General features: G+C 41.6%; 1 protein-coding gene and 1 long non-coding RNA gene across 2 annotated transcripts; one reads left to right on the top strand and one right to left on the bottom strand.

Annotated features, from left to right (window-relative positions):
• Positions 1–691: 691 nt before the first annotated feature.
• fhl3b (four and a half LIM domains 3b) lies at positions 692–25,199 on the top strand. Its single transcript, XM_026157241.1, has 6 exons — positions 692–876; positions 14,556–14,739; positions 18,771–18,945; positions 19,804–19,973; positions 21,871–22,057; positions 24,805–25,199. The coding sequence occupies exons 2-6, from the start codon at positions 14,584–14,586 to the stop codon at positions 24,954–24,956; spliced, it is 840 nt and encodes a 279-aa protein (XP_026013026.1). The 5' UTR covers positions 692–876; positions 14,556–14,583; the 3' UTR covers positions 24,957–25,199.
• Positions 14,637–19,864, bottom strand: LOC113015287 (uncharacterized). Its single transcript, XR_003271079.1, has 5 exons — positions 19,802–19,864; positions 17,819–17,890; positions 16,689–16,887; positions 16,244–16,306; positions 14,637–14,699 (listed from the first exon to the last, which is right to left on the bottom strand). It is a non-coding gene; the product is annotated as an uncharacterized LOC113015287 (long non-coding RNA).
• Positions 25,200–27,294: the final 2,095 nt, after the last annotated feature.

Below are 27,294 nucleotides of genomic sequence, written 5' to 3'. Positions count from 1 at the left end.
ATTAAATCCAATAAAAGTCACAATAAAGCGTTCCTGCTGGAAAATTTATATTTAGATAGTATTTTATATGATCAGCAGGGCAAGGGAGTGTCCAAAGGCAGGCACAGGGTGGCACTGCCCCTTAGTGTATTATATTGATTTATTGATTTTAGATAGCAGTGTATAAAGAAATAAAACACCCCCAACTACGCTGAAGTGACAAATAAACACTAAGTAATGAATAATTATGATCCAAAGGGGTACTTTTACTTTGGGTCTTGTAATTAAAAGTTAAAGTTTTTTTATTATTAAACAGGACTGTAGTTTTTACGTAAGTCTAAACGCGTTTCGTCACTTTTTTATATACATAACCCTGAAACTCTTGTGCAGTATCACTTTTCATGTAGTAGACCTGTTTGAGGACACATGGGGCTGCTGCACATGAGCCTGAAAATCGTGCCCAGTTTTCTCCACAGTATTTATTTCCCCGCTTTTTGCCATCCCAAACAATCCCGGAAACGCCCCTGCACTAGCCCGAGGATCCCTTAAAGTCTACCATGTATTTAAAATATTCAGTTACGTCCAGAAAACACATGGAGTCTACCGTCTTTCAGCTCCCCGCAAAGTGAAATAAAGAGGGAGTGTAAGGACAGAGAGGTGGGTGGGGGAAAGGGGCGGGGTTTTGGAGGAATCGCTTTGGTTTTACGCACCAGAGACGGCGCAGATGCTTCTGTCAGTGGAAAGCCGTCAGCTTTCAGCTCGCTGGAGTCCACGGTGGATTTAACTATCTGTCATCTCAGCAGAGCAGAGCAGAGCGGCTGGCTGAGGCTGCAGGTCCTGCAGAGGCTGTAGAGTCTCCTGTGAGCATCTCCAAAAACTGCTGGTGCGCCGAGAGCGGTACGTGTACATTTACTGACAGCTTCACAGCATAAGGAGGGGGGTAAAGGAGCAGCTTTAGGTAGCTTTACTGTGTGAAAAATGAATGTTTTTGTGAGGTCTAGTTTTATCCGCGGAGGCATAAACACCTGTCTTCGCCTGCTGCAAAACTAGTTACTGACATGTTTTAGTCATCGTTAAATATCTGCGTGGATTGAGGCTTTAAAATGAAAGGTTCCACTCTTTATGAAGACTCTCTTCATGACCCACTCATGGCTTTACTAATAGTTAGTAATTGATCAATTAAATGAGAAGCTTGCAGGTTGCCAGGTTGTAATAACTCACTCTAGTAATTAGGTTTAAAAGTGAATAACTGCTTAGTTGAATTAAAATGTGATAATTCAATGTACTCTAAAGCTGCACTGTTATCTTTAAAATGTGCCTTATTAGAAAGTGGACTCTAAAGTTATGTGGGACCGATATAAACCAAATCTTTGAAGCCAAAGGAAGTTCTTTTAGTGTGAGGAAATAATGATGCTATTTGGGGGTTTGGGAGCCTGAACATGGTCCAAATGAGTAACTGATACTGTGAATAAGTGCTTTTGAAGTCAGATTTATGAGAAAAAGAACAAGGAGACCCTTGAGGAAACACTTCCCCCCTCAAGAGCTGAACTGGCTCAGATGCCGGAGGCACACAAAGTAATATCTGGCCAATAAAATCCCACACAAACAAACATGTTTTGCACTCTAGTCTGTTTCGTGTTAACGAGGCCCTTCGGTCCTGTTCTGTTGGAGTGATGTCATGTCTCCATCAGATTACAGATTTTGTTCTGGAGACTGAGCAAACAGCTGCCCCCCCTGCCTCCGGCACTCATAGTTTCCATCACCGCACACCATCCCCATGTTCCAATCCATTAGGTCAAATTAATACATTCATTGAAACAATCATCTCCGATTGCGCTCTCACCCTGAAGAAAAGTGTTTTTGTTTCCTGCTGAATGGAATTCCTGACCTTTGTCTTTTTTTTAGAAAACAGAGGGCAGAAGAAGAAAAATGCCTTTTTGTTTTCTTTTCTTTCCCCTTCCCTTCATGGTGGAACCACACAGTGTTGCCACGTTTTGACCACAGTCACATTCCTCTGAAATTCTTGTGTTGGGTGAAGGTTGGTTGGCTCCAGCTCAGTGGAGATAAACCCCAGACTTAGAAAATAAAGGGAAAACTGTCAGAGAGGAGATGATTTTTACGACTGTCTGCCACACGTTCAGACCGTCAGTGTCATCGTGAGTCAGTCTCACACACATGCCTGTCTTTTCCATTTCCTAGTCCTGTTGTGCAGCTTGTGATGAGTTTGTTGGAATTTCAGGAAATTCTTCTTGCATAGCTCTCCTAAAAAAAAGGTTAAGCCAAGAGGCAGCTATCACTGTCATAATAATAAAAAACATTTAAAGTGTTTCACATAGATACATTAAAGAAGTGGACAAATCTCTCCATAAAAAAACACATTTAAGTACATGTTCATACATAAATTCATAGAAACAAGAAAGTGTGTGAAGAAGAGCCAAAAGTAAATGGTCTGGTTCTTATATAGCGCTTTTCTACTCTATTTGAGAACTCAAAGCACTTTATATAACTAACTCATTCACACAAGCACTTTTTCTAATCTGTTAGTGCGTATCTAACATTCATACACATTCACACTCCGATTGATGCATCAGAGAGCAACATGGCCAAGGATAGTTGACATGCAGACTGGGGGGAAGCCAGAAATTGAACCACCAACCTTCCGATCAGTGGATGACCGCCTGAGCTCCAGCCACCCCAAGTAAAGCGTGAATTATTTGGAAAATATTTGGTTCACCTGGACGCAGCGTTTTCAGCAGGAGGAACATTTCCTCACCCATCCACGTGACTTTTTCAGTCTCATCTAACTGCAGGCTTCACCAAACATAACTAGATCAAAACCAGCACCGTCACATACAACGTGAGCGATGAGATCAGTTTCACATTTGCTGATCAATGGCCAAGAACTGGAGGATGGATTAGCTCAATCGTTCTAAGATGGTGAAAGATACACTTTCCCTTGGTTCACTCCCATTTCTATGGCTTCACTCACTGCTGAAACCAGTGTTTGTCCACGATGTGTACAACCCCATCACTGACAGAGTGGCCCCTTGGCTGTAGGTGTAAATAGATATCTGGGGAGTCCTGACACAATCAGGCATCTTTTCAGTGTTGTCCCATTTGTTTAGCACAGAGGTGTCAAACTCATACAGCCCACTTTCACCAGACCAGTGAAGCTCCCTTGACTGTCAATGTAAAAGAGTTTTTAACTTTTTCGTTAAGTTGCTGAAGAAGAGAAAGAAGTCCAGTTTTAACATTACGTCTCAATGTTGCTGTATTAAAGAAAGAAATCTGTGAGCACATCTCTTTTGGGCTTAAATTATAAGAAACCGTTGTGTACAGAGAAGGAGCCACAAAACCTGTGAGAAAGGAACTGGTGACAGTGAGAAGGAAGAACTGGCTTTTAACAGGAAGAGGCTTCAACCAGAACCAGGCTCAGAGAGGGGCTGCTGTCTGCTGCGACCTGTTGGGCAGTGAGAGGAGAGAGAAAAGAAGAAAGGAGGGTGGCAGCATTTCAATCAGGTTCAGGACTTTGACTGGAGCTTTGTAACTTCCTAATTCTTTTCATTTTCAGCCTTTCTGTTTTGTTCCTGCTTAGGATCATTGTGCAGTAGGACGATCAAATATGAGCCAAGCTTCAGCTGTCAGACAGATGACCTCACTGTTTGTTCAGTCTTTTTCTAATTGTTCTGTAACTTTAACCTTTAACATGCTAACTGAGGCCTGCAGAGTCTGAGATGTAGATCTGACCGGCTGCTACTTATCTTCTTAATTCCTGTGGAAACAGTGAAAGTATACTGAGTTTATACTGTCCTGGCTGTATTTAGTTAAGTGATGCGTATGACATGCACTTATGCATCAATGCTGCAAACAGCTAGCTTTGAGGCTGTGAGACAGAAAAAATACTTTTGACTATAACTGTCTCTACTTATTTACTCCGCAACACAAAGATGGAGCCCTGAACAAATAAATCCAATCCGTTTTCTTTTAACTGCTCATCCATCTCAGAGTTGCAGGCGTGGCTGGAGCTTATCCCAGCTGTCAGAGGGCACAAGGAAAAGCTAGACCGTGGACCGGCTGCCAGTCCATCGGGACAAATAAATCAAACAGTAAATATGAAACAGAGACAGCAGCTTCGGCACTCTGTCAGAAAACAGTTGTTACATTAACACCCAGGACTTGAACTCGATGTCCTCTGCTCGCTGACAGCTGATGGGAAAGTGTTTACTCGTGTATTTGTGTTGGATTATAGTCTTCTGTAGACTATTTAAGATCAAGCTTACTGTTTATTTTTTTTTCAGTCTTTTTCCAAGTTAAACAACCGCGTTGCCAAAACAAACCTAGTTTTAAGAGACTCCACAGGTCCACTTGATTGTAATCTTTGTTTTGAATCCTTCTTTCTACTTTCTTTCCTTTCATCTTTATTTCAGTGTAATATTTAAATGTTTTAAGTCGATTTTGGGCCGTACTGCTCAGCTCGGGGGTTTGCAGTTTCAGTACAGACACTGATGTTTCCTGAGGGATGAATTATAATGTCTCTTTGATGATCTCCTGACTGCTGTACAGTCAGTTTTAGTTAAATATCTCACAAACTGTTCAATTAATTGTCAAGACATTTGGTACAAACATTCATTTCCTCTCAGGATGAAGATTCCTCAGCTTTCTTCCAACTCATCATTCATTGTTTTAACCGTGTACTGAATATCAGAGGTTCACAGGTACTACATCAGGAACAGGTTTTGATACAGGTGAGACTGCAAGTCCTCAACAAAATGATGCGGCAATGGGAAAGGAATGTAAGCTGCACCTTTAGCAGGTGGTGCGCAGGTGGGTTGATGTAACTGGGATTGGTGAAGCCGTTTGTGGGCATTTGGTGGTGGATGAATGGGGCTGTTGAAACATCCATCCATCCATTCTCTTCTGCTTATCCTTGTCAGGGTCATGGGGAGGCTGGAGCCTATCCTAGACCCTGGACAGCTGCCAGCCTGTCACACGGCTAAACAACCATTTGCACTCAGTTTCACACCTATGGGCAATTTAGAATGACCAGTTAACCTAACCCCACTAACTGCATATCTTTGGACTGTGGGAAGAAGCCAGAGTACCTGGAGAGAATATGAAAACTCCACACAGAAAGGGCCCAGCCAGGTGGTGGAACTCAGGACCTTCTTGCTGTGAGGCAGCAGCGCTAATCACTGCACCACTGTGCTCCCCACACCATAAATGTACAGTTATTTAATCGCAGAGTCATTTAGTCCATGTGGATCCCCAGTGATCTGGAGCCTGTAGCCACTGGGTCATAAAAATGATTTGGAATAACTCATAAAAATTGTTTAATTTTATTAAATAGTGCAAAAGTCTTGCACCATCCCTAATTTCTTTATATTTTTCTTCCAATTACTTTCTTGTATTTTTGAAAGTGTTGTTGAGAAATATGTTTCTTTCTGAAGTCTTTAACACTTTTTCTTTAGACGCTGGCTGTTTTAAGTCCAGGCCGTGTATCTGACCGCTGATCCCTGACAGATGAATTATTCAAACAGAAAAAGGCACCTAACACAAGGGATGAACCAGTGTGTCTGCAGTTTTAAATGATATCTTTAAGCACTTTGTTAATAGCGGCCTGATGCAAAACAACAACAACACATGTTCCCATTTCTTTAGCTTCTGTAAAAACAAAAATGTCAAAGTTAACCCATTTAGACAGGAATGAAAGAGTAATTTTGGACAGCTTGACACGATTGTGACACATCACATCATTCTGTTGTCAAATCCTTCTCAGGGTGGAAAAAAGCTTTCTTGCTGTGTAGCAGTAAAGCTCTGAGTCAATCGACAGAGACGATGATGCTAACACTTAATTGGTGTTAAGCTTTTGAGGGGGACCTTATAAGGGATCCCTGGCCACAAAAACTTTGAGAACCCTTGATTTAGTCTGGCCAGCTGTAAAATCTCCAGAGACACCAGCAGAAGGCTAAAAACAAACTGATGAATTGAACTTAAACTGCATTTTTCCACTGTTCAGCAACATTTCCAGAGTCTTGTCAGTGGTTAAAGTTTGCTTGCGTGAACTTAAAGGAACGGAGTGGAAAATGTGGCTAATTTAATTTTTTGAGTAAAATTTAATCAACAGTGCTCATAAAATAAAGCACTTTAAAGGTTAAACTGGTTAAAATCATGCAATATTTAGCTAAATAATTACAAAAGGTTTGATACAAATATATGTAATATATATAAGTATGTGTATCAAACACCTCTTAAGGAGTGCAATCCCTGGAAGCACTCGTGTGGCCGTCACAGACCAAACAGAGTCACTAAAATCTGAAGAATTAAAGCAAAGAGAGGTAAAGTAATCTTTATGAACAAGTGATTTTATGTGACTGTGAATGGCAGCATAACACTGAGTGGGCTATGACAGAGTGGGAAATATAGAGCCAGAGCCTGCACCGTCCTGCGTACGTGGACAGGACCGCTCCTTTGTGTGCGAGTCCTTCAGGTCCGAGGGTGAAACACGTTTGCAGTAGTGACTCTTTCAATTGTTTGACTGTGAAATGTTTGTCAGCTGAGTCGACAGTAGCAGCTGCGGCCCACATTGTTTCCACAGATAAACAAACAGCCAGCTGGAGACTGAAAACTAAGCTACACACATCTTTAAAAGAACTTTATTTCCTCGTGTTTTTGGATTTAATGACGCAGGCTGGGTGGCATTAATATCTAATGATGCCTAATTAAATCACAGGTTTGAATCAAACGAACCAGACAAAGTTTACCTCACAGGAAATGTAGCTCTTCAGAGTTTAGCTGGAACTAAATGTATGATCTGCAGAAAGACAGACATTTATCATCCATACCGATCGTGTCGTTTTAATGGAGTTTAACCGATTACCAAAGACACAGTCACAGTTTGTTTATAATCCCCTTGAGTCGCTGATATTGAATCTGACCTTTCAAGGATTTCACAACTGAAACTGCAGCTTTTTTCCCTTCTTCTTCTTCTTCTTCTTCTTCATCTTCTTCTTTTTTTTCCATGTGCAAGTAACCAAAATACTGTAACCGATCTGCCAGCTCAGTGTCTCAAAATAACATCAGTGTTTACAGCAGCAAGGAGCAATTCATCCTGATGAGCTCTTTAATCAGAGCCAACACAAACGACAATGTGTGTTCATGTTGATTTGTGTGCCTGCAGCCGAAATTGGCCATGTGATCTGCAGGAAGCCACGCCACATTGAGCGTCTTTGTACTGGAGATGAAAGGAAGCAAAGTCATCTGACGGCCTTGAGAGACCGGCCTTGTTCTTTTTCATTTTACTTTCTATCGGGCTATAGTTGAAACCAAAAGGGTGTCGCTTTGTTTCCGTGCTGCAGGGCTCTATTGTGGGTGCTGTCAATATTCTCATTCACCTCAGACAAATCCAGGTTGTGTAATGCAGCAGTCGCACAATATGAGGACTGTTTGGAGCTTTGCAGGCCGTTAAAGCGCCCTAATCCATTTCGGGGGGGAATAAACACTGAAGTGGGGTGAGGTAATTGAAAACCAACTTTGTCACACACTTTCTTATAGTCTGTGGATTTTTAAAGGGTGTTACTATACAGAAGAAAGAGGCTATTGTATTGTTAAGTTTATAAGAGGAAAAAAGGCAAACCTGATATATTTAGTGAACTTTCTTTAGGATTATGAGACAGGACTATATACACTATATTCACATGGTTAGTTGCTGGTGAGACACAAGTGTTCACAGTTAAACCACTTGTGAAACTGATGAATGTGGGGTAGGAGATCACAAAGGCGGGAAAGAGAGAAAAGCAGGAAGTAAGACCCATGAGAAAACTAAAAGGAAGTAGCCAAAAGAAAAATAAGTAAATAACACCGAGTCATAAAGAGTACAAGTGTACTCACACTTGGGCTACCTGAGCGTGTTTAACCTCTAAAATCTAAATATGGTTAAATTATCTGTTCCGTTAGGATGGCTGTGGCTCAGGAGGTACAACGAATCATCCATATTGGAAGGTTGGTAGATGTATTCCCTGGCTACTACAGTCTGCATGTCAACGTACCCTTAGGCAAGACACTGAACCCCAAGTTCCCCCAGTGCATCCATGTGAGTGTTTCTGCGACTGACAGACAAAATGCTTGGGGATAGAAAAAAGGCTCGCATTAATGTGTGTGTGTGACTGAGTGAATGAGGCTTGTAGCTTTTGAGCGCTATGTAAGAATACCAGCCCATTTACCATTTACCACTCCATTGCCTGCTTCAATAACTGGACACGAGCATTGTTCAGCTGGACTTGGGCACAGTCTGCAGGACGTAGCATGATCGCTCCAACTCTTCCTCAACTCTGGCTGCCTCTAAAAAGTTTGTCCCCACTTATCCAATCAAGTGACAGCGTGCATAAAAGCATCATAGCATAATCTTTTATATTCAGCAAAACGACTTTTCAATGTTAAGATTCTGCGGTGAGCGGAAGTGTTTTTGGGTTGTTGCAGTGCAGCTGGGTGAGGCAGTCGAGTGTGAGTACAGCCTAGCACTAAACATTATAACTCAGATAGGAAAGAAAAGATACACAAATATAACAGGGACCATGGCAGGGTCAGTTTGTTGAATTGTCCAGCAGACAAACACTGTCACCCTAATGTTAAACCAAACTCAAAGGTCAACATTATTTTGGTGCTAGAGGGAAAGGCACCCGGGTCATACTCTTTAGCTTTTTTTAAAGACCTTTTGTCTGTTTGGCACAGCCTAAAGAGGTTTATGTATGAGCCTTGATTTGAAGGGAAATATTCTTCCAGTTTCTGAAACTGTGCTTGTTTAGTGTGCGACTAAAACAGAACCTAAACGCTGGCAAACTGTTGGCTATTAAAAGGTTAAAAATTTTATGCGCATTTTAGTCTGGAACAGTTTCTCGACCATCATCGTCATCTCTGGAGCCACTAATTTAAAAAAAAATTGCCTGTTTTCTTAGCTGCTTACCAGTTTGAACTGTTGAAAGAGGCTCTGTTTTCAAATGTGGAGAAAGCGGCGACTGTAATTTAAAATAAAACACATTAAAAACATCCTTCTTTAGACACACTGGAGGGTGTGCCGGTGAGTTTCAGGTGGCTGAGGGGAAAAATACCCAAAAAAGGCTCTGAGCCTCTTTTGTACGGCATGACTTAATATTTTTGTGCCTGTGACAGATTTAACACTTTCCTCATATATGCTTTGCTTGATTTTATTGCATGTGACAGTGGTTTTCATCATGGAATAATCTGGTTTGAGAACCCCAGACATAAGTCTAAATTCCTCCGCAGGGAAAGTAAACACTAACAACCAGACGAGCAGATTTCCTGGCTCCTGTCACAAGAAACCGTCACATTGCTGAGGAGTAAAACGACAGAAGCAAGCCATGAAGGGACTTTAGACAGGAGGCTGATCCTCTACAAAGTGCCGCGAGCCGCGAGCCCGGTAAATCTCTCTCCAGGGCAGACGGCGTATCAGCGAAAAATTCAACATGTGCAATCACCGAGGTGAATTGTGGGTTTAAATGGTTTAAGCAGATGTGCTACTTGAGTGTGAGTTAGAGTACTCAGACAGGATGGATGACTGTTTGGTTTAATGTGTCATGAAGAGAACAGCGTGACATGAATTCCCGGGTGCGGTTGCAGAGGACACCTGTAAATTGATTACCTCTTAAACAAGGTAATTACTACGAAGTCAGTTGGTGTTTCAGACAGCTGAGTGTGTCAGCCTGTCTGGATGGTATGCAGATAAAGTCATTCTTGTCTGATTGGTTATTGCTACATAAGCATGGCGTTTCTGGAGGCGTTCAGAGGAATCTTGTCTCACACCTCATTCAAAATGGTTTGACATCACTCCTTATGAGATATCTACCTGCTTTCATTTTATATAGTTAATTTGTCATTTTGTGTCAATTTTGTGTTCAGTAAACGAGGTAAAAAAAAAGAAAGAAAGATAAAGTATGTGTATATCTGTGCAAAGGCAAGAGACAAGTCTCTGCAGTTCACAAAAGAAGGGAAAGGTCTGCGCGCCCACAGCTTCCGTTTGATGACGTTGAATCCCTTTTTAAAAAGCCTTGTGAAGGCGGCATTCCAGTTCATGGGCTCTCCTTCAGGCATGGAAAATGTTATCTGTGTAAATCAAAATCCGCCTCTTAAGAAATCAAAAGTTACACAGAAAAAAACCCCTCCAGGTTTTACTTTGTGGGTTTACTTTTCTTTACTTGGCTTCTCGTTCTATTTATATATGACATATAAGGTGTACTTAATATACACTTATTTGCATTAGACTAGTGATTTGGTCACTTGGTATGTTGGTCAGCTCTGGTGCCTCATAGCAGGAAGGTCCAGGCTGGAGCCTTTCTGTGTGGTGTTTAGATCGGTTCTCTCCGGGTACTCCAGCTTCCTGCCATGGAAACCAAGACATGCAGGTTAATTCTAAATTGGCTGCAGGTCTGAATGTGAGCGTGAATGCTTCTCTATCTCTAGAGTGGCGACCTGTCCAGGGTGTACTCCGCCTCTTGCCTTATGACCACTGGGATGGGCTCCATCCCACTTTGAATTGGGTAAGTGGGAAAAAATGGATGGGTGAATGGACTAAAACGATAAGAAGTCCAAATCTCAAAGCACTGACTCTGTAATGTTGCTGATAATGGCGCTACTCAGCTCTTCAGCTCTGCAGCGTTATTGGAGACTGAAATTAAAGAAAATTAAACTTGGTGGTGTTGCTTTGCATTTATGCCTGATACAAAATGCACTCGAACACTGAATTCAGTCTTGGTTTGCAGTTATAATCCTCTGCATTTTTCTTTGCTTTTGCTGAGATGATGGTACCAGCCATCTTTTGCATTTTGTAAAAACTTATTCCCATTATCTGCTGTTTTTATTTCACTGGTTTTTGCTTCTTTTCTGGACACATAAATATAATGGAGTGCATTTATATAGCGCTTTTCGGGGCCCTCATAGCGCTGTACAATTCCACTATTCATTCACTCTCACACACTGGTGGAGGCAGCTACAGTTGTAGCCACAGCTGCCCTGGGGCAGACTGACAGAAGCGAGGCTGCCATATCGCGCCATTGGCCCCTCTGGCCATCACCAGTAGGCGGTAGGTGAAGTGTCTTGCCCAAGGACACAACGACCGAGACTGTCCAAGCCAGGGCTCGAACCGGCAACCTTCCGATTACAAGACAAACTGCCAACTCTTTGAGCCACTATCACCCTAAATATGTATGCAGCCATGATGATGAGCATCTCCTGTAGTTGCTAAAAATCTTGCATTTCTATAGAAGTCTACACCCTCTGCCCCTTTGATCTGTGACCTCAGTGAACACCTTCATAATGACTTTACAGGCTCAGTTTCTAGTTTCAGGACACATTGCAAAATTAATTTTATATCTTATCATCATTAGAGTGGCACCCCATGTGACTGACAAGACTGTGAGTTTCCAGTCAGGTCTGCCTCTGGCTCATCACATCTGGCCTTATGATACCAAGGCGGCGATGGTGATGGTGAAAACATTCAGGTTGAGGCTTCACTGTGGGTCACTCCAGTCACTCCAAATTATTCTGTGCCACTCTCATGTTTGTGTGTGGATCTGGAACAGAAAGATAATACATTCACTAAAGAGACCGGTTGTGATGCCCCGGCAACCACTAGTTGCTAGGGAAAGATGAGTAGTTCCACACTGACCACGTAATGCATGAAAATGTGAATTTGAGTCACTTAGCAGTTACTGGACGTCTCTAAGCCTGTGTGAGTGAGGCTTTAAATATTGTGAAATGGAAGCAAGGCAAAACATGTTTGTCTCATTCTGTATTCATAGCTTGTTTAATCCACGTTTGATGGTGTTTGACATTTCTCTTAGTAAGGAGATATGCCCTAACAGGTTAGCTTTAGGCATGTTCTAAACTTTATTTGCACATGCTCCCACTAAGCTGAACTAATCCTGCTGGTCCCACGTGCATTCACAGCCTGTCTCACCCTGTTTTCTATTGTATAGATGACAATACAGCTTGAGAGTTGTACTGTCCTACAGGAGCCATGAAATCTTGTTTCAGCAGTGATGCATTTGAACACCGGTCCCATTAGAATTCCCGACTGGAAGCCTACAGGAGAATTTGATGAAAGACAACAGCTGGAGACTACAAATGTGTTCACAGATGTTGTGGTCCAGGAAGAGAAACATGAAGCGCTAAAATGCGGAGACTATGTCCGGAAGGAAAGCTATTGTTCTATCACTGCATTCAGCGCAGACACGAACGGACGAGAATAGAAACTAAAGCCTCTTTAGACGATTTAGGAGGGAAGTTGAGCTGATTTCTCCATCCAGACAGAAATGTGACAGAAGCCAGACGTTGGGATGTAATGGTTTTTTTTTTATCAGTTTGCTTTTCCTACATGTTTTGTTGACCCGGCTTGGTGGCCTTTAAGAGGAAGCGGCGCTGTTATCTGCGAGGAGGGAGGGGGTCCTCCACGTTCCCCTCCTGGAGAAAATGTCCTGGAGGAGCGGGAGTTTCTGCTTCTGGCATCTTTGCCGACCATGACCGAGAGCAGACAGTGTTTATTCTTTTCATGTTTATCTGAAATTACTGCATCGCTGGTTATTTGAAACAAAATGTTTGATAGCGCTGGACACGAGGAATGTAAACTGCACTTCCACCATCACTCCTTAACAGACCAGATGCAAATACTTGGAGGTTACAGAGCGTGAAGCAAAAAGCTTCAGAATAACACTTAGTTCATGCCAGCCGAACACTAAAAACACTTGCGAGCGGCCTTCTTTAGTTCGCGTGAGCTCTGGGTCTTCTCATCGTTACGTCCGAGTCGGTGATGAAGAGAGGAAGAGGGGGGCTTGGCTCATTCCTTGATCCCTCGGGGAGATTTGAAAGTCTCTCAGCTGCACTGTGTTGAACCTTTCCGACTTTACAGAAACATGTCAAAGCCACTCTTCGCCCAAAATAGGTTAGGCCTCTTTAAGTGTTTTTTTTTTTTACGTGCAGTGATCCTGAACACGACCATATCCCCAAACTGGAGACCTTTTCTTATCTGTGATCCTCATTCACACCGCATATATCTTTTCAAGCCCACGTCTGTCCTGTCTTAAATGTTTTCAAGAGGATATTTAAGCCTCCCGCACTTCATTTCCTCACTCATTTCCTTTTGCTGCTGCAGAAAATAAGGGTCACATGCCCTCCTAATGCCTGTCTGTGTGCTCAGTAATGACAGCGGGATGTCTGTGTGCCCGGCCTTATTTCCACCTGTTCTTCCTCTGCACTACGACCTGCCACTCTAGTCATTTGTAGATTCAGCAAACGGTGAATGTAAGTTCATCATTTAGGGACTGATGCAGAGCTCAGAAAAGCCGGCTGAGCACAGCTTTAAAGTTGGAGTTGAAGTTAGAGGCTCATTCCACACAAAATCCATCTAATCTGAACAAAAATCCTGAACTGAGCCCTCCGAATAAGCCAGTTTTTTCAAAATTACAACAATTTTGGTCTATTAGATAAAGCCAGGTAGGACCTTACCTTCATACTGTGAGCATTTATCATGTTACAGACCCTCAAATTTAACTTTGGAAACTTTGAAAGCTTCATGCGGCTCCTGTGCTTATGAAGTTAGGAGGGCTCAAATGTAACACAAACTAAAAACGGTAAAATTTCAACCTCTTCAAAGGCTTGCAACTGAGGAATATTCACGCTGAATGCAAAGTTTTGCACGACTTTATTAAATATACTAAAGTTCTTGCTGATTTATAGAAGTGCCAGGTATATTTTTAACATGAGACGTGTCACATTTTCCAATGATGATTAAAGCTTGTAAAAAGATCAGATTTATTGCAGGAGTGCTGCAAACCCCACAGTTTTCATGGTTCACTAAAGAGCCAAACATAGAGCTTTGCAGTTTGCCAGTGTCTTGTCACTCATTCTTTTCTGCCTTGTGTGTATTTTCCTAGTTTCTTGCGATAGATGTTGCGTGTCCGAGTCTGCAGAAAAACAGTGTTCATGAGGAAGCTGTTGACAGAAGAAACAGACCGGACAAATGAGCTGTGTGGCCCTTGACACACAGTTCAAACGCAGATTTAAAAAAAAAGGGCTTGAGAGCCTTTGAAACTGAGAATGTCGTGTCAGTTCGCCTCCCAACAATTAATATTGTTTAGTCCCTCTTTTGTCAACGCCAAAAACGCCACAGGGGGTTTCATGCAGGAGCGAGTTGGGAGTGAGCTTTTACTCTCTGTGAGTAATGATGAAACGGGAGAAGCTTGTATATCATTACGGCAGTGAGTTACAATATATCAACATTAACTGTGTGCTTATTCAGCCCATTCTGTGCTTATAGCAGCTGAAGCACGGAGAGGTTCCTGAGTAATGTTTAACCTCAGACTGCAGTCTAACATTTTTCAGTAGATTAGCTCTCTCCTGTTGGCCTTTATTTCCTCACTGTATATAAAAAAATTAAAACCTTCTTCCTGCTTTCTCTCTGTGGCTTCCTAATCTCACTTCTCCTCCTCCTTCCTGTGCTGCATTCTTGCTAATATTGAATCCTAAACTGCGTCTGTGAATCATCTGTTTTTTGTTTCGTTTTTTTGCAGGAGGTCGGCTTAAGGAAGAGGCATCATCATGAGTGATCGGTTCGACTGTAAAAACTGCAACGAGTCCTTGTATGGACGCAAGTACATCCTGGCGGAGGACAATCCCCACTGCATCCCCTGCTACGACCGCCTGTACGCCAACACCTGCCAGGAATGCAAAGAAATAATTGGACACAATGCAAAGGTGAGCTCGCATTATACACTGTTGAAAGATTTAAGTATATCTGCTCAACCTTGTACTGTTATTTTAACTGCAAGTTACCATCAGACATAATTTAGAAGGACTTTTATACTGCCTGACTTTACTTAGATGGAGCATTAGGCTTTTAAATGGAAAATATGAGAGTATTTTAAAAGGCAGAGCTGCAGCTAACTAAATGGATTGGTTATTTAGTCTGTTAAACTCCCATCACAGTTTCTTGGAGTCCTGGAGGAAGACTATCTGAAGAAAAAAGAAACAGGAGTTATAGCTGTGCATCTTTGTCCAAACTTTATTGGATCTATGTCACACGGTGTGGATTGGAAAGAATTTATAAGTCTGCTGAAATTGCAGAGTTTCAGGGTCTATGCACATACTCATAGAACCGAAGTTACATCCAGTAACAATTATGTTTCTTGCTGAGCTTTTGTTAGGTATATTTTCTTTTGTTAGGTATATTTTCTTTTGTTAGGAATATTTTTTCCCCGTTACACTACTTCAGGTAGGCTGTGACATCATTTAAAGGCCAATGCCCATTCCATCTGATGGTTGCTTCCTGAAGTTCAAATCACCTGAAACTGATTCCATGAACATGAAAATGAATTTACCAGAGTTCACCAGATCTCAATCCAATAGAGCACCTTGGGGATGTGAACAAGAGATTCACATCAAAAGTTAAGAAAAGCAACTCAACCTGCTCTGTATGCTCCCAGTTTGGTCTATCCCTCCATCACTCCCTGCTGTTTCAACCCCCTCACCACCCCCACCATCCACCCCTAGGCTCCATCACTCATCACTCCCCAATTTACAGTGTAACATACTTGTGGGAAATGATAAGCAAACATCTCCCTGGAGCCGGCAGGCAGACGTTTGGGTGGTGGAGGAGTCATAACTCCTCAGTTTACTGTGCATCAGGTTTGTGGGAAGTGATGGAGTCTAGATGGTAAACTATAACGATGTAATGTCGCTCTAATAAATCAAGCATTTGATCTACTATTTTCAATCTGCTCTGTCATAATTAAGATGCACATAAAACCTGAATATGTACGTAAATAAAACAATTTATATATGTGAAAAAACTGTCATACTATCCAGTAAAAGTAGTTTTTACACTGTAGCGTTGCCGCTTTTACTTAAGCAAATGTTTCTTCGTCCAATAAAAATTGTGCAAGTCGGAGTCCTTTACAATAATTTTTCCAGCTGCTGTGCCTGGAAAACATAACTCTAGTTACAGACCACCAAATTGTCAGTAATCCCCTTTAAGTTGTCCAAAAGCTTTAGCTGAGTGAAAATTAAAAACACTGTCCTGAAGGAAACACCCACAGACGCCACCAGGCCACCAGTGTCCTGTGAGTTATGGACTCCCTGTGAGGGAGCGCAGTAAATTACAGTCCTGCTTGCTTTGGCTGCACAACACGTAACAGCACGCATCGCTCATCCCGTTCCCTGCTGTGAAACCCCATGCCTCAAAAATACGTTTTTCACCCACCGTTCAATGGAGCCATTTATCACAGAGCTCGCGTGAACTGCATGTGACCTGGAACACAAGCAGCTGTTACGGAGAGAAAATACAAAGTGAGTTATTCTGATTTTTAAGAAAATAATGATGAAGAAAGGGGGAACGCCTCTGTTAACTCTTCTGTTTGGAGACAGCGGGGCGCTGTGGGCACATGATCTCTTGTCTTTTTATAAGAAACAAAAACAAATCAAGTCTAAACTTGTAGCCTACATTGTTTTAGTTCCCTGCTTTTGAATCAAACAGTGAAGCGGGACTACTGTATGTCCAGACAGGCTCAAGAAGTACAATTATTTTCAACTTAGCTGCTGCTGCACACTTACATCTATAAAAGAGTGCAGAAATACACTGTGTCACTTGCATTAAACAGTAAATAGTTTAGCACAGATAGTTGTAACCAAGACAAAATGACTCATACCTCCATAAAAGTATGTTTTGAGCTCTCTTGGCTATAGTGAGGCATCTTTCATCTGTCCATCCACAGTTTAAAAGAATAATTACTCCTCAGCATTTAATCAAATATGCATGCAATGATAACATAATGCAGAGGTGTCAAACGTAAGGCCTGGGGACCAGAATCGGCTCGGCAAAGGCTCCAATCGGGCCTCACTTCACAGCTGTGGAAAACGTGAAGAAAAGAGCAAATTTGAGACTTTTAACAGTATTTTCATAAGTTTTAGAGCTTTACACATTTATTTCTTACAATTTAAGAGTCAGAGTGACAGATTTCTTTTGATAACTACCACAGCATTTTGTTATGGTGTAGAAACACTGAGATGTACTGTTAAAATTGAACTTCTTTTCCTTATACAGTGGAACCCTGGCTTACGAAGACCCCATTTAACGAAAAATTCAAGTTACGAAGGCACTTAACGGCAATATTTCTGCCCATGGTACGGCAAAATGCCCGCGTAACGAAATAGATAAAATAGAAAATTAAAAAAAATTAAATTCCATAATGTTATGTACATATACACATACATATGTATGCATGCATACGTATGCTTTCTTCAACCTCCGCCACCTCCTCCTCCACCAAGAACTTTGTCTTCAGCCAGCATTGCCTCACTCAAAAGGCGATGGAAAAAGGTGCTTCGACTTACGAAAATTTTGACTTACAAATTAATTTCGGAACGAATTAATTTCGTAAGTCGGGGTTCCACTGTATTGACAAATATCAAGGATTAAATGTATAAATAACACTTCTGTACTCTGATAAAAGGGGAGTTTTGTTGGTCTTTCCAATTCAGGATCAAAGTGGGATGCATCTGGCCCATGACGTAAAGTTGTGATCGAGATCAAGTAACATTTTTAAGAATCATCCACCCCTGTCCACACGTACCTCACTGTAGATATCCAGACAAAAGTGTTGTTAAGAATCTCAAGTTGAAAAATCTCTTTTTTTCTTTCAAGACAGACCTGACCAGCAGGGCTGGACAGTAAATATAACACAATATAACACATTTACAGTATCATATGCAGTATTGTGTGCAGTAACAAGAGCAAGATCAAAAGCAGTCACATTAATGAAGAGAAGTGTTTTCTCACTCCTTGAAAATGGGCTCAAACTCCCTCGTCGAGGCCAGTTCTCACAGTTCCAGCTCCTTCTGTAGAATATTCCTGGGAGAAAAAGCGGAATATTTAAAAGTCTTTTTTCCTAATTCTGTTCTGACTCTGCAGACAAACATTTACAACATATTGCAAGACCGTAGGTAGTACTGGATGTGGTTTTTACACTTACAGGCACACAAATAAGCAGGAAACAACCCAAGCAGAGATTTAAATGCAAAAACCAACCAATAGGAAAGAGAGAACAGGGATGTTCATGGTTTTTACAGCCAGTAATAAAAGATAAAGCAACATGGTAAACAATATCCAGCCTCTATAGGGACTGGCCATGTTCATTCACAAAGAGCAGGTCCCTGTAATCCAATAAAGGTAAAAACACTGCAGACATGCTTCTCACAGCACCTAATTTGAGCTTTTGGGACATCCATGTGCCAGGAAATAAAAGTGGAAGCTCATTTCATGCCCAGATGCATTTCTTGCCACAATAAAAGCAACAATTTTCCCTTTGGAAGAATTCATACTGTTTATTGTGTGCAGTTCAACAAGCAAGTGAAGCTTTCTGCAGAAAGCTAAGGGCCATATCATGCATAAGAAATGATCACTGAAACTCTTTTTTTGGTATCCACTTATTTGAACTTTTCACCATCTTGTTTTAAGTAGAAATGTTCATCCATCCACCTCTGTTTATCCAACTCAGCCTATCCCAGCTACCATAGGGTGAGGCGAAGAGCAGGTTTAAACCCAGTTCATCATCTTCATCAGGTTTCATTTTAGCTTCTTATTGTGTGCCTTTTTAAGCAGATAACCAGCAGATGTGTGTGTGCCACAAGAGCAGAACAGAAGAGAACAAAACTGCATTTTCGATACCCCGAGCTTCTTTAACCAATGACACGCTTTAATCTGAAGCTTCACATCTCTCGTCTTCCCTCAGGAGCTCTTCTATGAGAACAGACATTACCACGAGCATTGCTTTCGCTGCTTCCGCTGCGACCGCTCTCTGGCAGACGAGCCCTTCACCAGCCAGGATGACGCTCTGGTGTGCAGCGACTGTTACCGCAATGAATTTTCCTCCAAGTGTGTGGCCTGCGACAAGACAGTCATGCCAGGTAGAGACAATGTAGACAGGCTGTATCACTTTTTTTCCTTTCCACTGAACCATGTTCATAAGCCGCCTCCTCTGCAACAAATCGCTCAAACTCGAACGTTCACTGCCTTTCAGAGCCGATACCGGAAAGTTCACACCCTCTCTTTGCAGTAGTTATCAGGGAGGGTGACAGCTTAGATGTGACAGCGTGATTGTTTCCTCGCTCTGCTGAAATCCTCCCAGCAGAGTTCCTGCCGCTGTGAAGAAAACACGCAAAGTATCGGTGTCAGATGACTGAAAATTACACGGGCTTGTGGGTTGTGGATGTTACACCAGTTCTCTTCTTTAGTTTCTGATCAGACTGGTGTGCCTGCCCTCTTACCCCATTTCTTACATGTGCAGCCAAGTTCATGTTCAAAACACCGTCATGCTTTTGGGCTGCCTTTCAGGTCCCAAAAGTTGTAAAACAAGCTCAGTGATTAAAGGATCTGATGTCCAGTTTCATAAGCATAAGCATGACTGGCTGCCAGCTTCTCTAAACCTCAGTGGTGAGTGATTCTGAACTAAAGGGCGCTTACAAAATGGGTAAAACTGTGCTAGAAGGCCGGGGACATGTACGCAGCGGCTACGTTACTGCTTATCACGCTGTTTTGATGCACTGGAGCTGCAGCAATTTACCAGTGCCAAAAGAGGTTCAGCCATCACACCGAATCACCACTTTTGGTTTTCACAGACTTCGTATGAATGTTATCAGATTTCATTCCAGTTTGTATTTACAGCAGAGATCAAAGAGGAGCCAAGAGTTACACATGGAAAAACAACAACAAACGATCAAAAGTTTTTTGCTTTCGGCGTTGATTTTTTTTTTTCTCTCTTACAGGATCGAGGATGCTGGAGTACGACGGCTCCACGTGGCACGAGGACTGTTTCGCGTGTCACGGCTGTGAGAAGCCCATCGGTACAGAGGCCTTCATCCCAGACAAAAACAACTACTACTGCGTGCCCTGCTACGAGGGCAGGTTTGCTCCTCAGTGCAGCCACTGCAAAAAGGTGCAAAAATAATCTTATCGTTAAAACTTTCCTTTGGAAAATACCAGAATACACCAAAATATATCACTACAGAGTCCAAAATTACATTTTTTTCTCTCTTCCTGACAATTTAAACTCCTAAAATGTATAATCTACCACAAAAAATCTAGATGATCCAGCTTCCTGAGTAATCAACGCTACACAACCACTACACAACGTGTTTACAGAGCACCTGATGTCAAAAGGAGAATACGAGACAGCAGGAAGCACACAGTACAACACAACAAGTAAACACAGGCAGCCTTAAGCTACTTAATCACACACGGTAATGTGGGAAGTGGAGTCAGCTGGGACAAACTAACACAGGCGTAGGTGTTTGCAGAAACGAGATGAAGACGGGTAAAAGTAACACAAGGAAACAAACAAACGACCATCAAAATAAAGCAGGAAGTGAAACGTGATAACGGAAACACAGACAGAAATGAACCTAATACAGGGGTACTGACAAATTAGGATGAAACTAAACTCTAAAACAGAGAATGAGACTGAAAAGGAAAAAATACACGAAGAAAACAAAAACTATAACCAGGAACTAAGAAAAAGGGAAAGTAAGACGCATAGTTTAAAAGGCTGTATGTAGCGCTGTACAGCAGATCTATCAATAGAGATCAGAGGTCAAATATATGATAGTTTAAATCTTTATGCAGTCCTTTCTATATTTTCACTTTATACAGCACACTCGTAAGAATCACAGTTTCTATGCAATGCTTTTTTTGTTGACCAATAAATCATTAAGTTGACCTTGAAGACCTCAGTGAATGTCTGTCAGATTTTAATGGATTGTTAACAGGATCCCACTCTATACCTCTACAAAGTTTTATGAGAATTCATTCAAAGCTTTTTCTGCTATTGTGCTTATAGACAGAATGCATGCATGCAAACAAAGGAACATAAGAAAATATTCAAATAAACAAAACTAGAAAGTCATAACTCAAAAATACGTTGTCAGCAACACACGACGCGACCATGAAAGCGCAAAGAAGTGATTGCTTATCCTGAAAAATGTATGTAGTGTGAACAAGTTTGTTAAACAAGTTCGCTTAGATTGAATTGAACAGATAAATGCACATATGTGTACACAATACAGCTAATCTAAATCTAGCTTGTTACAGTGAAGTCAGTGGTTTACATCCACCCATCGTGGGCATGAATATCATGGTAATTTTGGGCTTTTGAATTATTTCTTTGAACTGATCTTTTTCCAGGATGGAATGATTGTACAGCTTTAATGACTTTAAAAAACAAGAATCGGTACACAAGTTTGATTTATTTTGGATTTTCTCTAAATGTTTCTCCAGGCCATACAGTTTCTCACAACTGTGTGGCCTGAGGGCCACAATCGGTCTGGCAAAGAGTCCAAACCCGGCCACTGGACGATTTTGCAGAGTATAAAAAGAAAGAAGCCAAAATTTTGGACTTTTTATTGTATTTTGCGTCACACAGCTGGAAGTTAAGAAGGAATAACATCTTGATCTGTTCTTAAGTGGTGGTCCAGACTCATTTGTTCCCAATCAGAGGTCTTAATTACGCTAAATTTTACAGCCCATTTACCAACAAAGACATTACCTCTGACGTGCCATAATACAACAGCACCCAGTGATGCACGCTGATGGGTTTCTTTCATTTACTGTAGAAGCATTTCTTTGTAATAACATTAAATGGGCTGAATGTGGAAAAACTGAGATGTATTGTTGAAATTCCACCTGTATGTAATCTTAAAAGAAGCATAAACCCAATTAAAAACAAAGCCCACAGAAAAAGTCCTGAGCTATGTGCCAAATGTGTGGCAGGATCAGGAGCTTTAGAAGCAGGATTTTAATGTGTTACATGTCTTACTGACCCAGTTTGTGTCTCTCAGGCTCTGACTAAAGGAGGGGTGACCTACAAGGACGAGGTGTGGCATAAAGAGTGCTTTTTGTGCACGGGCTGCAAAACGCCGCTAGCTGGCCAACCCTTCACCTCGCAGGGGGAGAGTCCGTACTGCGTCAAGTGTTTCAGTAACCTGTATGCTAAAAAGTGCGCCGGCTGCAACACGGCCATCACAGGTTAGTAATAAGTGCATTCCCCCAGAGCTTACACAACGAGTTGGGGACTTGCGAAACGATGTGCATGCAGTGCTCCTGGTTTCATTTCTTTCAGGTCGGAGATACCGTGCGCCTCTCCTTTATCTGTTTTTCGTGTGTCTTCATGATCTTCTGTCAATAAAGGCCTAAACAGTTATCTTTAGCAAACAGGTTTCAGCAGGTCTGGTGACTCAGGGCTTAAATTCTGAGCCTCTCTGTGTCCTCTGTGTGGATTCTCCCTGTTATTCAAACAAATTAATTCACAGTGAATGCTTTTAATGTCAGACAGCAGCAGAAAAAAAGTCCAGTTTCCATTAGAAATGATTTAAACACATTGGATATAGCTGTGGATTGGAGAGTGAACCTTCAGCAGAGATGCTGATCTAAGGCTGGATGCTCCACTGGAACGGGAATGCTGCCATTGCGGAGTAAACTAAATGCTGTAAACACTTGTGATGGATATAAATGATAAAATTGTACTATAAACACCAGTAAAAACATGATTTTATTTACTTTAATCTTCAGAAACTGATTTTCTTGGCCAGTTCCACCAAGATTTGATCACATAGCATTCTTATGATGCTCATTTTGAGCTCCATGTGTTTATTCTTGGACTCTACTGGAGTAGCTTTGCATGATTGATCTTCTAAAGTAGTCCTCATTTATTCTGTGCTGAGGTCTTTTGGCCTCTGTCTAGCAAAAGCTTTTTAACTCCTCTCCCTTTCATCCAGTGTGTAACCCGTGTGCCTAAAATCACCACATTAGTAGCATCCTCTCTCTGTGACATCATACAGAGCCAAGAGTAGATAAACTGTGCAAAACTTGGCGCTTAGAGCAGTCTGAAGCCTGAACGTTTGGCTCACAGGGATTACATTCACATAAACTGAGCCATAATCACTCAGGCCTAAAGAGCAGCCCGCTCTCAGCCACAGGTGACCATGGAAAACAGTGATTGGCAAGTAGTTGCTGGAAGTTGCTAGCAGGTGAAAGTGGACATAAAGAGAATGCTGCAACAAAAATTTCTTTGTGATTTCTTTGGTCACTGGAAATATGGAGCAATCATTTTCTTAGTAAAAGCTGCACCTTCTGACATGAATTGGTTTCACTTGTAAATCACACCAGTTAATGTGAAGGTGAAAAGCTTGCATCACACTCAGCGAGTACATGGCACATTCATTTTTCCTCTAGCAACAAGAGGTTGCCAGATGATCCCATTATTTGAAACTTTGACCATCTATAATATGGGCTTCCACCACTGGAACTGTATATAAAGAAGAAATAAAGAAAAGTGTCCAGACAGTTAGCAAACACTAAAGAGCATCACACACACATCTGATTTATTTTGTTTTCTCATGATTAATGTAAACAGTCATTTCCTTTAGCTCTGCTGTTGGCCACTACTAATTCATAAGGGAAATATTTCTCAGTTAATTGCAGCATTATGTTTTCTAGCTAGGCCAGCTCATGCTTTGCTCCATGTGTGCAGGAGTCTGTATATACTAAACACATGAATGCATATTTCTTCAAACACCATCTCCACCAATGATGCCAAAATTTTCCAGAATTCCTGTGCTGTCCGAGCACATTGGTTGGGATCAAAATGCAAAAAATTATGACACAAAATTTAATGAGTCTTTGAGTTGTCTATAAAATTATGGCCAGAAAGCAAAATATTAACTGAAACTTATCATAAAGCTTGGTAAATCTAATTAAAAAGCTGCAGATTTAGGTGCTAGTTCTCTGCAGTATGAGTCAACTCATTGACTGTATTTAAGAGATGTAGCAAAGCTGTTGTGACGTCACCCACTGGTTTGAGATGTGGTATTTTGAAGCCTTACATTAGTAAATGAAGCTGTATTCAAAAGGCCTCACATTGACCTAAAGGCTCGTTTGTGACCCCCTAGCAACCTTGGGTTGTTAGGGAAAATATATATTTCCCAACCTTTTTGTGAGTGGTTGGTTGCTAGGTTAAATCAATGAAAAGAGAGTGATGGAAAAACTGCCATCACCAGTAGCTTGCATGGTAGATGCTGACTTGTCTGCAGATACTTTCAAACTAAAATGGAAATGGAGACTTTCCACCTTCAAACTAAAAGTTGAAGATGAAAAGTCGCTAGGTTGTTGTGGTTGCTAAGGGAGGTCACTTACTGGTCTCTTGGCACAGGGGAGTCTGTGAGGACTGACTCACTTTAGGAGTCAGCCCCAAGTGGCCACTAGGGGAACTGCATGTTTTTTTGGCCTCGGCTTAATTTTTCCAGCTCGGGAGCTTGCCTCTTAATTTAACCTTGGTTATGGATAATGTACACAAGCAATCCAAAAACAAGCTACTGACTGAAGCGTCTTCATTTTCTCAAAACACACATTTAAAAATAATTTTAGAGACAACCACAAAGCTAAAAAAAACAAAACAAAAGATCTACACATGGTGGAAACAAAGTACAAGAAGACTCATTATGAACTTTATCTTTTTCCATCATTAACTAAGATGCCAGAGATAAATGAGGATTTCAATTAAATGCTCTTGACCGCAGCTATGAGCTGCAATACTTGAGGGCACACAGAGCTGGCAGTGCTTTCCTTGTAGCTGCCAGCTGCTGATGTTATCACGAATTCACGAACCTTATTTCCGCAGTTTTACGAGGCTGTTATGAAAGCCTGCTTTCCACCCCGAATGAAAGAAAAAAAATCCTTTCATTGGTTGCTCATGTGCTGCGTGTTTGTATTTGCAGGGTTTGGAGATGGGAAGTACGTTTCTTTTCAGGAGCGGCAGTGGCACCAGCCGTGCTTCAAGTGCTCGCGTTGCTCCGTGTCGCTGGTGGGCTCTGGCTTTTTCCCAGACCGAGATCTGATTCTGTGCACAGACTGCAACAACGAAGACTGACCCTGCAAGGCCACGGCGAAATATCAAAGTCTGCAGCCGCCAGCAGAAGAAAACTTCTAACCCTCAGCTTTGCACATGCAGTTTCAACCATCACTCAGCCTAAAGCTGGACCAAAGCTCAGTTTTTACAACTGAAACCAGCTCTTAGCACACGGATGTGTATGTTTAGATGCAGAAAGTCTCGTGTATTACTTACTGTTTTTTTCTAAATGTTTCTGTTTTGAACATTAAAGAATTGAAAATATGCAAAAGATCTATGTAAACATCTAAATTAATGTCCCGTGCTTGGCAAAATTGTTCCTACTTTTTTACTGATTCTTTTTTAAGCAGTCAGTCTCTCACTATGTTAACACCTTTTCTTTTCAGCTTATAAAAAAGTTTTACTGCTGTACATGCAATAAGATGTCATTAAATAAACAGTGGATTGTAATTGGTCGAGTCATCTGCATGAATACACAGATAGCTTCAGACTGTAGAAAATGAAGGGCATCCTCATTCCTGCAGCTGTTTTATTCTGATCTGAACTGGCTAGTGGATAACAGGGGAAATTGTAGTAATATTTGTACTTTTCCAGGCAATTTTATTCATTTTAGGGTCCGTTGTTACAGTTTGTGTATTCTGCACGTCTGTGGTACTCTACTGCATTCCCAGAATATAAAGCATACCTATCTATGGGAAGGCATTTAGCTCTGACATGCAGCTGGTCGGTGGGTCAGACTGTAAATGAACCGTTCTGGAGTTTATTTTGAACCACACTGACACCACCGCCTCTAAAGGGTCTCAGTGCTGCTGTTTTAGACAGGAGGTGGCAGTGGCAGAGCTGAAGATGATGACATTTTCATTGGACGTCAGCAGAATAGTCAGGATGAGAAAAGAGTGTATCAGAGAGATGGGTCAGGCCAAGTTTGGATATCTGCAGAGGAGTAAAAATGGACATATTGGATAAAGGATGCTGAATATGGATCTGCATGGGCAGGAGGAAAAGATGAAGACCACAGAGAAGGTACATGGATGTAGTGACAGAGGACAAGCAGAGGGTTGGTGGTGACAGAGGAAGATGCCAGGGTGGGGTGAGATTGATGACTTGCTGTGGGAGCGGCTAAAAGAAGAACACCTGAGTTCAGTTATTATTCACATCTGCACAAACAAAGCAGTATTTTTCTATTAGTTTCCATGTTACAAGGAAAAGAAAGATTTGTCTTCATACTTAATGAAAACCATTACGTCATCCTAAAATGTCATGGCAACCCGTTTCTTAAAAAAGCACAAAACAATCACAGAATAATTTTCTTTTTGAAAACTCCACCCATTTCCCAAAGAAAGGTTCACGAGGGTCATCCCAGGAAGACTTTCCCTCACTATTACTTACATAATTTGGATAAATATTTACAGTTCTGAGCTCATCTGCTTTGATTGTGTTTATATGAATGCTATGCCAAGCTGGTGTTCATGGCAGGGGAAGCAAACACAAGACCTCCTCACCAAGCTGATTATTTCCTGCAAGGTTTTCTACCTCACCGAAACCCCTTTAACTAGAAATCTTCAGTTTTGACATTGAAAAGATAATGATCCAATTTAAAAACTCCAAAACTTAAAAATAAAAACGCAAAAAGACAAAATAAACATGTGAAGTCCGCCTTAAGAGGCAGTAATGTGAAAATCTGACTGCACTTGCCTCTCCACGCCTCTGATTTTTCTCCATAAACTGAGACATTTTAGCTGTCATCCAATGATAAATGTTCCTATCACTTCCTCCTTTTGATCATCGTTTTGTTGACTTGCTGCGTCAGATCACAAGATCAACTCCAGATGAAAATAAAAGGGCCATGCGTGCTGTTATTTGTTTCAGCTTTTCCCATGACTCTTCCTGAAATATGTTTGACCTTGTTTTCGGGGATGTAGGAGAGTCTTGTTTGGTCCCAGGAGGAGGAGGAAGGAGGCCGAAGGATGGGATTGAAGTCAAGATTTCACATCACCCTGCTCAGCCTCTGCTGGGACTCAGGCTCAGCTGGGATCTGCGAGCGGAGGCTGCTAAAGTAATTAAACGACGCTGCGCTGATGGATGGACCACAGAAGAAGAAAGCGGGCTACGCCTTGCGCATGATCCTAAAGTATTTTTACTGCCGACTTCTTCAAGTCATCTGAAGTCCTTGGATGACTGTTTGTGTCTACGGGGATTGATTTTTAAACGTTTGCCAGCTCAATACATTCTCTGTTTCCTCAGAATTTCCCCCGTTTGAATTGTGGGGACAATTTTAACCCTGTTGTGACATATCCAAATTAAAAATGGCTGTGGCGCCTTAACCACAAGGCATCCATAAATCTTTCTCAAAAGGAAA

The sequence above is a fragment of the Astatotilapia calliptera genome, chromosome 22, assembly GCF_900246225.1.
Source record: "Astatotilapia calliptera chromosome 22, fAstCal1.2, whole genome shotgun sequence".
NCBI classification, from domain to species: domain Eukaryota; kingdom Metazoa; phylum Chordata; class Actinopteri; order Cichliformes; family Cichlidae; genus Astatotilapia; species Astatotilapia calliptera.
Note: the sequence above shows the minus strand (reverse complement) of the source record. Positions and strands in the feature narration are given on the sequence as shown.